We start from the raw sequence: 13,102 nt of genomic DNA on the forward strand, positions 1-13,102 counted from the left end.
AGGGTATCAAGTAGACATAACAGAATGAATGACATATTCTAAAAGCTGGGTCTTCAATAGCAATTAAAGCAATAACATATGCCACCAATTTGGAAGAGGAAAAATTCCTTAAAACAAGTAACTACGTAAATTTCATCATAAATTTTCACGGACGGTAGACTTTTTTTTAAGTCGTAGGTAAAAAGTCTTAAGAGAGCATTATGTTTAACTTGGGGAACCCTACTAAGATAATGAGAAAATTCTCTATAGAGAGATGAAACATGAAATCCAGGATCTTAAAACTTACTCAGAGCTGTCAATGACTAAAAGAATTCTCAATTTGTAACTATGCCATCATTATATTAATGTTTCAAAACTCACTGTTCATAGGGCACATTGCCTTTCTCCATCCATATCATGTAACTTTGCATTTCACATCCACATTCAACAGTCATTTTTGTAAACCTTGAGTTGAATTGCACGTTGTAATAAGTGCATCCCAACGTGTGATGTGCGATTTGGCTCTGCAGAGCTCCCTGTCTATACATATGCATTAGCATGTGTATTTTCGTACTCCACGCTCACACCCTACTCTCACTCTGCACCTGCTTTTATTGAAATGCATACACTTTGAAATAAACACACTACATGCATTCATATGAATGTATAATCATTAAAATAAATGCAGCTGTGTGTAGGCGCGTGGGTGTGACTTTTAAGTATGACCACTGAAAACACATACATGCTTGCATGTACAAAAGGTAGTTCTCAATTAATGAACACCTCCATACATAAACAGCTTTACATATGGCCTGACATCTAGCTCTACGAAGGAGTACCAATTACCAACATAAAGATCTGAAACCAAACCCCTTTATCAGCAAATAATTCTTGACCACATTTTATCCCCAAAACTGGCTAGTTAAAAAGTAATGTTTGTATGAAGCTATATCAAGTTTTCATTCTCTTTTTACCCTCAGAAAAATAAAATCACTGTTTCTCTTTTAATTTTGTCTTCAGAGAAAATTCTACCTATCTTCAGGTAATTAATCCTATAGACATTCATGCAATCTTTTCAATGTAAAGATTGAAGACTGAAAAAAAAAAACCAACAAATAGTACACTCTTTGCAGCTGTACCTGTAATGCCATAATCTGGGAGAGAAAAACTGATTCGTGGTGAATCTACTCTCTCTCCACATTCTTCACTGTATGCTGTGCACTTCCCTGACTGCTATAAATTATAACTCTTTTGCTCCATTTTTCAGTCACTAAATCTCTATGTCTATAACCTGTCTCTATGTCAATGTTTCTTTGTCGGTGGGCTTTTAACTGAAACTAACACATAACTGGATTTCTATGTAAAGTCCTCTTTTTGTTGCCCAGTACTAAGAATTTCTAGTATTTATTATATGTATAAAATTAAAAATGGTACCAGAAATAGGAATGTTCAGAAGGTTGACCTTTGATTCATTCATTCAATTTTTTATTAGTTATCCTCCAAGTGAATTAAAGTGTCATGTTAAATTTACTAGTAAAAACACAATATTTAAGCTTTAAGAGCATTGAACTTATTAAAAACTATACAATTTTAATACAAGACAGAACTTCGTGTGGCTGCCTTTTTAGAAACAGACAAATCGTGTATGTATAAAAACCTTAGATGAAGAAACTGAAAACAAACACTGAATTAAAGGCTTTGTCAGGTCTCCTAACTCCCAGTCTAGTTAAGGCAACCAAAAATAAGTCACAGCTGGGATTCTCCTAGGTATGGAAACTCTGCCAACAATGAATTAATACTAGATTATATTTGTACCAGGATTTTATTCTTATAATCATGTAATAAACAAAAATAACTTAAATGAGAGGAAAATATGAGTCAGGCCAAAAAAAGAAGAAACCAAATAAATAAATAGAAGAAAGAGCCATGGTAAAACAAAAAAAAATGTTGAAAAGAATTAGGTCTCATAAAGTTAAATGTGTTCTTCTGATTTTTGAAGTATACCTTAGCTAAAAATAAATACCACATATATCATAGTAGTTTCCAAACCAAAAAAAAAAAAATCTTATTTTACTCACAAGGTCAATATGGATAATTGATCAAGTCATAAGATAAAGATAGATGAGAAACACTAAAAATTGATAGGATCAATTTGTTCTTAGTATCTCAGTATCATGGGTTACCTCTAGATGGGTCACCATTGTGATAGAAACTTCAGAGAAATTTGCCCAGGAGACAAAGGTGCAGATCTCAATGAAAGTCTAAAAATGTGTTTGCAAACTAAGGTCTACAAGCCACTTTAACCTACCTTATGACTTGTTTCGTAGGTACTTCCATAAGGTGAAATACTATCACACCCATATACATTGTTACAGCTCTCTACCCCTCTACATTGTGACAGAGGTTTTATGGCTTTTAAACCCTTATGACTTTATGGTCTAAAGAATGAGATCTGAAAGAATATTAATAGCGTGAAAGAGAAGACAAAGCTTATTATGTTAATATACCATGTTATCTCTTCTTCAAAATGGCTATACAAAATTAAATGCCAGAAATTGTTATTGAGATTCAAGGTGTCAAAATAAAATGTTGTAGAACTTCAACAAAAAAATATGTATATAGTTAAGTTGGATATGAGAGTTTTTTTGGTTGTTGTTTTGTTTTTGTCTGTTCTGGGGCTGCAACTCTGGGCTTAGGCCCTATCCCTGAGCTCTTCAGCTCAAAGTGAGCTCTACATCTTCAGCCACAGCGCCACTTCTGGTTTTCTGGTGGTTAATTGGAGATAAGAGTCTCACAGACTTTCCGGGCTGGCTTCAAGCCACGTGATCCTCAGATCTCAGCCTCCTAAGTAGCTAGGATTACAGGCATGAGCCACCAGCGCCTGGCCTGATATGAGTTTTAACATAGAAATACTAGGCCAGAAGAAGCCCAGAATCCTCCCTGATACCCTGTCTTAACCTTCTATTACTAATAATTTCTAAGTCTAGTATAAGAGAATAGGTAATGCCAGCCAGAAATACTTGTGGATTTCCTCTATTCTTTTAAAGCCTGTGACCGGATCAATGTGAACCCAGCTTTCCCTAGGCCCCATCAAGAACAAGCAATATGACCACTTAACAAGAAACATATTGTTATATATTTGTACAGAGTAAAAGAACAAACATTAGCATAGATGGGTTTAAAGAAAGAGAAATAAAAAGGGGAGAGAGAACAAACAGGAAAATAGAAAAACAAAACTGACCTGAGTTCTGTTAAAAGCCACACGTGCAAATACTGCCTGGGAGATTCCTGCTCGTTTCAGTTCATCACGTACCCACTGGTAGATTTCCGAAGACACCTCTGTGTTTGTTGAAACCTGTTGCTCCAAAGGCTTATTCATAGACCTACTGACAGGGGGAGGGTGGTTCAAGTATTGTTGGTTTAAGGACTGCTGGGCTAAAAGTCTGTTCACTGCATACTGCTGGTTTAGCAGTTGGGCCATCACGAGCTGCTGGTTGACCAGTTGAGGACTGATAGGTGTTGACACAAGCCCAGGATGCAGGTTCGGAAGAGGGGTCCGGACAGAGGGCTGGCTACCATGAGAGAGCTGCGCAGGGGATGGAGGCTGCTCGGCTGTGTTCCCTGGGACTGGCTGCTGGCCAAAATTGACATGGTTGGCACCTTGCTGGGATAGTTCGGAAAGACTATCCATCTCGACTACAGTGGACAAAAAGTAAAGTCATGTTCAGACGACAATGGAAGTGACAGGGATCTGATCGTTTCCCCATTAAAAAGAAGACATAGGTAGAGGGCACACTGAACAGGCAACGAAACTAAGGCCATTTCATGACAGAGCTCATTAGCTCGTACTGAAGTTTCCTGCTTTCGAAAATATGGGACAATACTCTGGATCTCATTTTCTGAAGGGTGATTTAGATTTCAGCATAAAATCTGCTATATCCAAATTCTTTGTCACTAGGTTTTTAGGACCAAATTGTTACTGATTCTCACTCATACCCAGAAAGACATATGAGCAATTATGTTTATTTTAAAATGGATTCAACAAGAAAATCATTTGTTTAAATGGCAACTAGGAAAAACTGAGGTGAGCTATGAAATTAAGCTTAAGGTAACAGGCAAGTAAAGAAATTTACAAATATTTCCACGTGATTGATAAATAAATAAATATAGATAGATAATTAACCTAGGCAAAAGGTATAGAAGAAAAAATGACGTCATAGTGAACTTTTGAACAGCAGTAATTATAAAGAAATTAACATCATAAATAATAAAATGAACACAATAATAACAATAGTAATGTAACAACTTACTCTTAGGTTTCATACTTTGCTGGTCATCTTATATATGGCTTATTCCATTTAAATCTAATCATCATAAATGGTAAGTCTACATGCAAATATTTCTCAGAATGAAGCGATATTACTCAGAATGATTTACAACATGTAAAATCACCATACCCAACGTTGGTATGACTCAAATGTTTTTCTTCAAACAGCTTTTGCAATCATCAAACATTAAAAGACAAACTTGGAAGAAGGAACACAGGGTTTCGTGTCTAGGTACCACTGTGGTACTGTTATGATTGTTGTTGTTGTTGTTGTTGTGTTGTTTTCACTTTAAAGAGAGTTTGTTGCTTTGATGAACATGATTTCTTTTTTTTTTGTCTTCTTTCATTACTTGGGGGAAAGTTAAAGGAGTAGAGAAAAACAGATACCCAGGGTAGGAAATTCAGAATATATAAGAATATCACCGGGATTGGAGGCATGGTTTGGTTGGTAGAGCACTAACCACTGAGCAAAAGTGTCGGGTACGGAGCATGGTCTGGCAATTTATGTTCAACCCTCCAGGGTAGATGTTCATCCCTTGACTACAACTGTCATGTGGACTGGCTGAGAGTCAGCTAATCTGTGTCATATGCTTTGCTGCCACAAAGAAGAGACTGATTTGTTGCTCTTGACTAGAAAGGCTGAGCGTGGAGCTCAATGTAAATAGGTAAAGCTTTCCAAATTTACACTCTACTTCCCATATATAGTCTCTATTTTGATCGTCGTTTCTCTTTTCATTAAATATGCAGGCTTTATATTTAGAGGAACTTATCATATTGCTACAGTCACTAATATATGCAAAATATAACTAAGAATTGGGGAAGAAACCTTCAATTTCTACCAATGAGACTAGCTCAAGTGAGCCATTCACAAAGAATAGTAATTCAAGCAATTATTCCAAAAATGATGCATTGTCTTCATTATAGCCCTAAGCTATAAAAGGCAAAGAATCTGTTTGGGTAGATGGATGGATTTTCTTCAATATTAAAAACTAAAATATGCTCAAAATTCGGGTCTCTTGTCTCTTAAACTCTTTAGGAAAAGTGATTATTGTTGTTACTATTAAATGAATGTAATGAAGATAAAGAGAAATAGATTTAAAACCGGGCATAATGCTATGCATATTAAATATCCTATTCCTTTTTTATTTTAAAATGTATGATCTGGAAGGTACAAGTATGTGAAAGAAGATATTAATAGAAATTAAAACATTAACCTTAATCATACTGTTAGAACACTAACAAACTCAAAATGGAGAAAAAGCAATAATCCACCTATGGATTATGCTGACCTATAATGACCTATGCTGACCTATGTTGACCTATAAAGTTGCATGTTAAGACAGGATACTTCAGTGGATTTAAAAGTTTACAAATGATGTAATGATAGTTTTGGTGCAGGTAGCAAAGATGTAATTACCCAAATGCCTACTTACCAGCAAAAGCTATATAAAAATCATTGATCCCCACTGTTCCAGTTAAGAGTTTAATACAGCTTAATTCCCCTAAAACTGGGTCCTGTCTCATTCTCCCACACAAGAGCAAAAAAAATCCCCAAAGCATGATTTATCTCAGAGAGAAATCACAGCTAATATTAGTTATTCAAGGCCTGGTTAGGTCTTCACAGAGATGTTAAAAAAAATGACAGCTCCCCTCCTCACGCCTCGATTTCCTGCATGTCTGACAACCAAGTCAGTTTGGCTGATTTAAACACAAACATTTATTGAATTTAATTATCTCATTATACTCATCCCCATTCCCCACCCCCAAAGAAGCATTCTAAATTGATCTCTAATTGGGCAATCAAAAGACCTGGCTTTAGATGTGACTTTGATAAACCCCCAAATGACACAGAATGGTATGGAGCTACTGCAAACTACATGTTTTTTGCTTACCCATCATATCTTTTGTCTTCTTGAAATGTTTGTACCACCTTCCAAATTCTTGACATTTTGCTGCTGAGACATTTGCATAGTAAGTGCTGTTCACAATGGAAGAAATCATACTCTGCATGGGGAGGGGAGAACATTTGTATTACAGAGCCGCAAGAGACAGAACACAGAAAAGATTGCAATTGTGAAAACTGTCTTCTTGTTGTTGTTGTTGTTTTTAAATCAACTGATACATTTTGGTTTTACACTGTAGCCTAAAAATTTAAGGAAATAATGAAATACTTATTCAAATAACAAGCAACAGCCCATGGGGACCAGGTGAAAGGTTTGCTTTGGCACTAATGGGTCAATCTCCATCAAGGCTATCTACACCTAAACTGGCAACTCTCACTAGTCCCAATGATACATGAAGACAACACATGACACTTTGCTGTTTAGTGTCTACAGCTACATCTTTGCTACCAAAATAGGGTTCAGGGAAAAGCAATATGAGCAACCCCTTAGAAACCTGTTAGAAATGCACAGTCTGGAGCTCAATCTCAAACCTGGGCAATCAGCAACTATATTTTACCAAGATTCCCAGGGATTCACATGTACATTCACATTTAAGAAACATCTCTTACACTTTCATGTATATTATCTGGATTTTTCAATTGGAGATGTATTAACCTTTTTCCAAGGGTAACTGATCATACTTGAGAAGAAAACAGTTCACAGAGATCCTCTCTGTTAGGGAAAAAACATCCTACAAACTTATTGATAGCTTTATCTATAATAAAGATTGAATTCTGAATTTCAACTGACCATAATATTTAAATATGTATATAAATAAATATACATACATATACATATTTTTGGGTACTTACTAAATTTCTCAAGATCCTAAAAATAAGAAAATGGTCTATGTCGTGACTTTTATCTTTTTGAATAGAAATTCTGTGGAAGTCCTGGGGTTTGAACAGAGGGTCCCATGCTTGCTAGACATGGGATCTTAACACTAAACCACACCTTAGGCCTATTTTATTAGTTTGTAACAGGGTCTCATGTCCTGCTCAAGTGTATTATGATCTACTTATGTTAAGCTTCCTGTGTTAGCTAGGATAACAGGTGTACCTCACTGGATCCAGCTCTCAGTTGAGAAGAGGTCATGCCAACTGTTCTACCCAGGCTGGCCTCAAATCTCAATCCTCCTATTCTCAGTCTCTCTGCCAAGTAAGTAGGATTACAGGTGTGAGCCGCTGGTAATTGGCTCTTTATCTCGCTTTTAACACAAACTAGGAAAACAGTTCATCATTTAACTTATTAAAATGAAGAAAAATAATGATTTTAATGTATTACTAGAAAGCTAAAAAAAAACCACCTCATATTTAGCAAATAAATGATTCAAACTTGATAGCCCCTAGTAGCAGTGAAATTAATTCCAATTGGGTGTAGGAATGAAACAACAGACCAAGCCATCCTCACTATGAGTAGAAACCTGAGAACTTACTGTTGTCCTATGGGGAAACAGTTCCCAGGGCAACTTTGTTTCAGCACCAGAGAATAACCAGAAAAGCCAGTTTGGGGACAAAAGAATTTTTATATCATTATCTTCTTTAAGTTATGGCTAATGTAAACCTCTCTGGGCTATGGCTTATCCTCCCATCATCCATTATCAGTGTCAATTTTGTAGCATGCATACATTTCTTCAATGAGTAAATTTAGGGAATGGCTCAAGAACTTGGGAGAGATGGGTAAACTAGAATTGCATTATTTATATAAAAGACATGCCATTCTATGCGGAGAGGCCCTGGAATATCTTTTTTTTTTTTTTTGACACTTTCTACTTCATAATCATTTTCACATATTATTTCTCTAAAAAAGACATTCTTAATGTGCTCAAGATGCTCTGTCATTAATCCAATAGCTTGCAATTTCACTAAGAGCCTCCTCACAGTCCATAGAGCAAAAAGACACTTAGCAAGGTTGCCAGAACTAGAGCCAGAAGATTACCTGATCCAGTGAGCAATCCGTCAGCTTCAATCTCATTTAGTCTTTTGTAATAATGGATCAATAAAGTGAGACACTAATAAAACTACTGAGATTTACTGACGGATAATGGATGATAGTTGACGTTCTTCCACTTTGTCCTAATTTTAAAAAATTTATGATTGCTCTTTATGAAGATATTCTGACAATTTCTTACATGTTAATATAACAGACCATGTAAGTTTAAACATAATAGTTTATTTCCTGCTTTTTTACAAATATATGGAATACCTCAATTCTGCTGAGATTTGTAACAGATACCCAAATGCTTGTAGATATGACATTTTCTCTTTGATTCTATACCCAATATGTCCTGGATAAAAAGACAGGTAAGACCCAGCCTCTTTCTGTAACAAGTTTACCACCTATTAGCAAGACAGATAAGATAACCAACCAATAACTTCACTTTGAAGGAACTCTGCATACCAACAGGGGGAAAATGTGGGGGGGAGGGAGGAAAGGAAGAATCCATAGAGTATGGGGGGAAATGCGGAAATATTTTTATCAAGCACAGCCCATATGTAACAGTGCTGTGTACTTAATCATCCATATGTAGAAAGACATCCATATGTGCATCATTGTCAACTCTTCTGCCTGCCCTTGTGTAACCCTAAATCAGCAAGCTGTACTCTGAAGTGAATTTTTCTGGATGCTTTCTACTCTGTCAAGTGGTGTGTCCTTAGAAAATTCTGATAATGTAAATATTAGCCCTATCAAGGTATCAATCAAAAGGATTATAACCCATACCAAAACAACTTTTGGAATCACTTTCTTTCTGTACTTTTACAGGACTGGGAAATATTCTATGCTTCAGATAACCTGGGTCACTCATATTTTTATTGGAACAATATACAGTAACCTGTTCAATTAAATTGCTCAAACAGCCACTTTGTTTTTCCTTGCGATAAGATCCCTATTGTGGACTGGAGATGTGGCTTAAATAGAGTGCCAACTGTGAGCAAAAGTGCGAGAGCGTGGAGCCATGAGTTCAAGCCCTAGAATCGGCACACACAAGATCCCTACCGTCAGCTTAGATATGACTGGTGTTTTTCAGCTGTAGGGAAGGGAAACTGCAGAATCTTGTGGTGCAAATAGAATTCAAAAATTCATGTTCAATATTACAATTTCATATCTGGAAAATCAGAAACACCTGTTGTTTTGGTAACAAATAGAAAAGAGTCAAGATTAATGGTATTTTTTGAAGTGACGGAATGTCTACAACGTAGACCAGGTTCCATGTTTTAAAAGAGAAACATTTGAGATTCTTACATCAATCCAAAGGAGATGTTGATTTCAAAAGATTGTTCATGCAGGAGTGGGGCTCCCTATTATCTACCCCAATGCCTGGCACACATTACATACATACTGCATGTTCATCTAAGGAAAGAGAACAGATATATCTGCATTCAAATGCAAGATGTGCTTGACCTGGAGCCAATTAATTGATAATTTTCCATGCTAAATGGGAAGGATAGTAGCATTCACCTTGTGGGGTTGTTTTGAAAATCCATTCATTCAGGCATTGTTTTTCATCCATTCATCACTGAATTCCTACTAAGTGCCAAGCATGGGGCAAGTTACTAGGAACAAGTGACCTGTAGAGATATACTTTCTACCATCGGAGAATGAAAAAAATAACGGATGTGGTGCAATTAGCACAGAGCCTGGGACACATCAAGCATGAATTTACGAGATGTTAATTGCTATGACTCCCTTCTGCCTCTTCCTCCTCATTGGGCTTTCATTATACAATCGCATAGATCATTCAACTATGCTTTAAATAACAGAAGAGTACCAAATTAAATGTTCAAAATAATGTATTTTAGGTCAAATAAATTTTTATGAAGATTGGGAAATGTACTAAATAAACTGTTAAGTAACAAATATGGTGAAGAAACCACAAAGAAAAATATTAAAATATTTAAATTTGTACCAATATGCAGCTTGATGTATTTTCTGGAGTTAGTCTGAACTTGGCAGCTGACAGGAGGAAGGCACATCCACTCCTGTCTTGGACACTAGACTTATGTCCTCTCCCGTCTCTGGCTAACAGCTGCCCACCATCCTTCAGATATCTCTCCAGTACCTCTACTTCTTCAAGGCCCTTTCTAACCTCTCAAACATCCTGCACATAGTGAGTGCCACCATGGCACATGCCATATTGTTTATTCTTTACTAGATCAGGAGTCATAGGTCTTATCTCAATACGGCCTGGACATCACAGAGTTGAGCACAACTAGTGTCCAACACTAAAATAAATCATTACTGCAGGGCACCAGGAGTTCCTCCTTCCTTTTTCCCTTAAAGGTCAAAGGAAATGGAGGCTTAATTGTCACACACAACCTTTAAAATCCACTGCATCTGGTTGTCACAAAACAACAACAACAACAACAACAGCAACAACAACAACAAAAACAGCACCGTACTATCAAGAACCTTTGTTCATTAATTTGCAAGAGATTTCTTCCCAGGTTTTTCAAAATACATCTACACAGATGTCTCGGAAGTTGTAATGCAATGTGGTTATGTTATTCCACTGCTTGCTAGCGCTCCCTCTCTCTCTCTTCTCTCTCTCTCTCTCTCTCTCTCTCTCTCTCTCTCTCTCTCTCTCTGTGTGTGTGTGTGTGTGTGTGTATTTCTATGAGCTGTGCAAAGCACTCTGAAAAAGATACCACTTGTATGTCAAGTTTCCAATTCAGGGGTCAGTCTGTATAAAAATACCAATTTCTGGTGATAAAATAACCCACCCAACGAAACTCAGGCAGCATTAGTCCCAAGTTCAAATGTTTACCCAGTACCCAGTACACCAACCAATAAACCCCAGCTTCCAGTGTTGGGAACTACAATGTGAAAGTTGGCAGGAACTGGCTGAGGGTCTCACAACCCTAGTGTGACACAATATTCTTATCCTAGGAGCCAAGTTGTAAGCTTTTCTAAGATCCATAAAGCACATGTCTACTCTCTATGAGAAGCTTCAGTTCTTTCAGCGAGTCTGCTGAAGTTCCGATCTGAAAGAACGCCATCTTCGCAGAAACCCCAGTCCTCTAGCATGATACCATCTGCTACAGGCTGAGCTTCCTTTTCAGCCAAATACATTATTTATAACCTTTCTAATTGTGAAAAGGTAAGGGTGGAATTTTCTAAAGCCTGACTTACATACAGTTAGAACATTCTGAACCTTGGCTCAAAAAATCTGCAGGTCTCTTGATTTGAAAAACAAAAAACACAAGGCAATGGTTAAGGTTATATAATTTTCCCCAAATGTTATCTTCTTTCAAACCCCTGCTAGGCTATCATGCTGTAGGTATGTATGTATAATACATTTGGAAAATGAAGGGAGGTGGTTTTATTTTTCTACTTTGTATCTCAGTAGCCAAGGGATAGGTTTATAGAGAGGTGAGACATTCTTAAAAAAAAAAAAAAAATCAACTGGGGGCGGGGGTATGATCCAGTTACCCTTAAAATTGCTTTGTTGTGCCTTTAACAACAACCAAAAAAACCCACCCCAAAACAATGCTAATCAGGTTATTCAATCATTTAAACCAAAACTGTTCATGCTTTTCTGCCAAATCAACCAACCACAGCAAAATCTGTTATCTCTGATTGCTCAGCTTCCAGTCAAAAAAACAGTTAACCCCCACTATACCAAAAGTTTTCCAAAATACCCTCAGAAGACTGAGTGTTCATCGAGAATAAAGGGAAAGACATGCCATCTTTAAAGGGTAATAGGCATACTGTACCATATTTGCATATTATGATATACTTTAATAAACTAAACAGCTTGTACCGGAAGCCAGCAGCTCCTTGGCATCTCATGTGATCTGGCTTTTTGTGCACTTTTCTTTCTTCCCCACCCCCAAAACAGGGCTGTGATCAAAACTTGCTGAGGACTTGTGGATGGGGGTTCACTGTTCCCTGAGGTGGGAGGAGAAACAGCATCCCAAAAATGGTGGCTCACCATGTTGAAAGCTCTCCCTCAGCAGAGAGGGCAAGGGCTACAACATCTTATTTACACAATTATCTAAATACGATTAAACAGCTGATGGACAAATATTAAACTGGAAAATGTATAGTCATTTCAGCTTAATGTAATCCTCTTTCTGTAAACACCCAAGATGATTTTTTTTCAACCAGAACAGTCCTGACATCTCATAAGCCTAAGGGTGAATAGCAAGAGATTGTTTTTGATAGTTATAAATATTCAAAAGACATGCAGACCATCTGCTTTCATAATACAGGTAAAGCAAGACTGAAATGGTGACTGCTGTATAAAAATGATTCTTTTAACAAAGTCTTCCTCTCCTCGAAAACTATAAAGACAGATGTCAAAAACTGTTTACACAGAGCAATCAGGAGCGTGCAAAATGTAATATTCCTTTTACACACAGTGCTTGCTAAAGAGATTTTTTTTTTCTTTTTCTTCCCATCTGTGTGTTGCAACACATTTCTACAAGTTAAAAACATTTTTTTCAAACAGAGATCTCATGAATACCCAAAAACATGCTATCTCGTTTCTGAATGCTAATTAATTTCAACTAAGGAATCTGAATATCTTTTTCTGTAGGAAGGAATGTATGTTTTGAATTGAATACTCCAGAGAGACAGTGAGGGGAAGAATGTTGCAGAGGTTTAATTCTATAAGGCAAATTTCATGGTTCTACCTTGTCTAGAATATGTATCTGTTCTGTCCATGTTTTTTAAATGAAAGCACATCACATTGCTCCCGTCTTTGGCATAAAGTCTAAAATGAAGGTTTTTCTGAAATAAAAGCCCGCATGCAAGATGCAGAAAAGCTCTTTTACTTCTTAGTCTACACAGAGTTGATATATAAAGCCCTCAAGTTAATTTTCAGGCCCAGACCACTCATCTTGACAGTAAC

General features: G+C 36.8%; 1 protein-coding gene across 6 annotated transcripts in view; it reads right to left on the reverse strand.

The window, feature by feature from the left end:
* Positions 1-13,102, reverse strand: part of Satb1 (SATB homeobox 1) — a 102,622-nt gene that overhangs the window by 46,237 nt on the left and 43,283 nt on the right. For all 6 annotated transcript variants that reach the window (XM_042679932.1, XM_042679933.1, XM_042679934.1 and 3 more), the window contains exons 6-7: positions 6,199-6,310; positions 3,221-3,675 (exon numbers count right to left, since the gene is read on the reverse strand). In XM_042679932.1, the coding sequence (XP_042535866.1) occupies positions 3,221-3,675; positions 6,199-6,310 (567 nt within the window). The remainder of the gene's footprint in view (positions 1-3,220; positions 3,676-6,198; positions 6,311-13,102) is intronic.

This window comes from Dipodomys spectabilis, unplaced genomic scaffold, assembly GCF_019054845.1.
Source record: "Dipodomys spectabilis isolate Male_0828 unplaced genomic scaffold, ASM1905484v1 ptg000054l, whole genome shotgun sequence".
Taxonomy (NCBI): Eukaryota; Metazoa; Chordata; class Mammalia; order Rodentia; family Heteromyidae; genus Dipodomys; species Dipodomys spectabilis.